Genomic DNA, 317 nt, shown 5'->3' with positions numbered 1-317 from the left:
ACTACCGGTGGTCTGACTACTGGAGCTGCAGGCTGCTGGGGTGTCTCCCCCCTCTGCCAACTGTAGAGTCTCCTCGCAGTCTGTCGTCGTAACTGAAAGGTAGCCCGAGAAATCTGACGGAGTAAGCCCTCCCGACTGACGGGCCCTCTGCCACGAGCTAAGCGGACGATGTTCCGAATCCTCTGGGTGAGGGCTCGGACACCAGCGTCCCTGGGTACCCTAGCTCGGGGTAGAGTAGTGACGACAGGAGGAGCTGGCGCTATACGGACAACATCCTCCTTATCTCCACTATGCGTCAGTAGGGAGAAGCGTCCTCC

The 317-nt window shown here is 59.6% G+C and overlaps 1 protein-coding gene across 1 annotated transcript; it reads right to left on the bottom strand.

The window, feature by feature from the left end:
- Positions 1–256, bottom strand: LOC114579002 (the record flags this gene model as incomplete). Its single annotated transcript, XM_028692646.1, is given in 1 exon segment — positions 1–256. A coding segment is annotated over 1 exon segment (256 nt), but the record flags the coding sequence as incomplete, so codon positions are not given.
- Positions 257–317: the final 61 nt, after the last annotated feature.

Source organism: Dendrobium catenatum, unplaced genomic scaffold (genome assembly GCF_001605985.2).
Source record: "Dendrobium catenatum unplaced genomic scaffold, ASM160598v2 original_scaffold_247769, whole genome shotgun sequence".
In the NCBI taxonomy this organism is placed as follows: domain Eukaryota; kingdom Viridiplantae; phylum Streptophyta; class Magnoliopsida; order Asparagales; family Orchidaceae; genus Dendrobium; species Dendrobium catenatum.
This window is presented reverse-complemented; position numbering and strand designations above follow the sequence as displayed.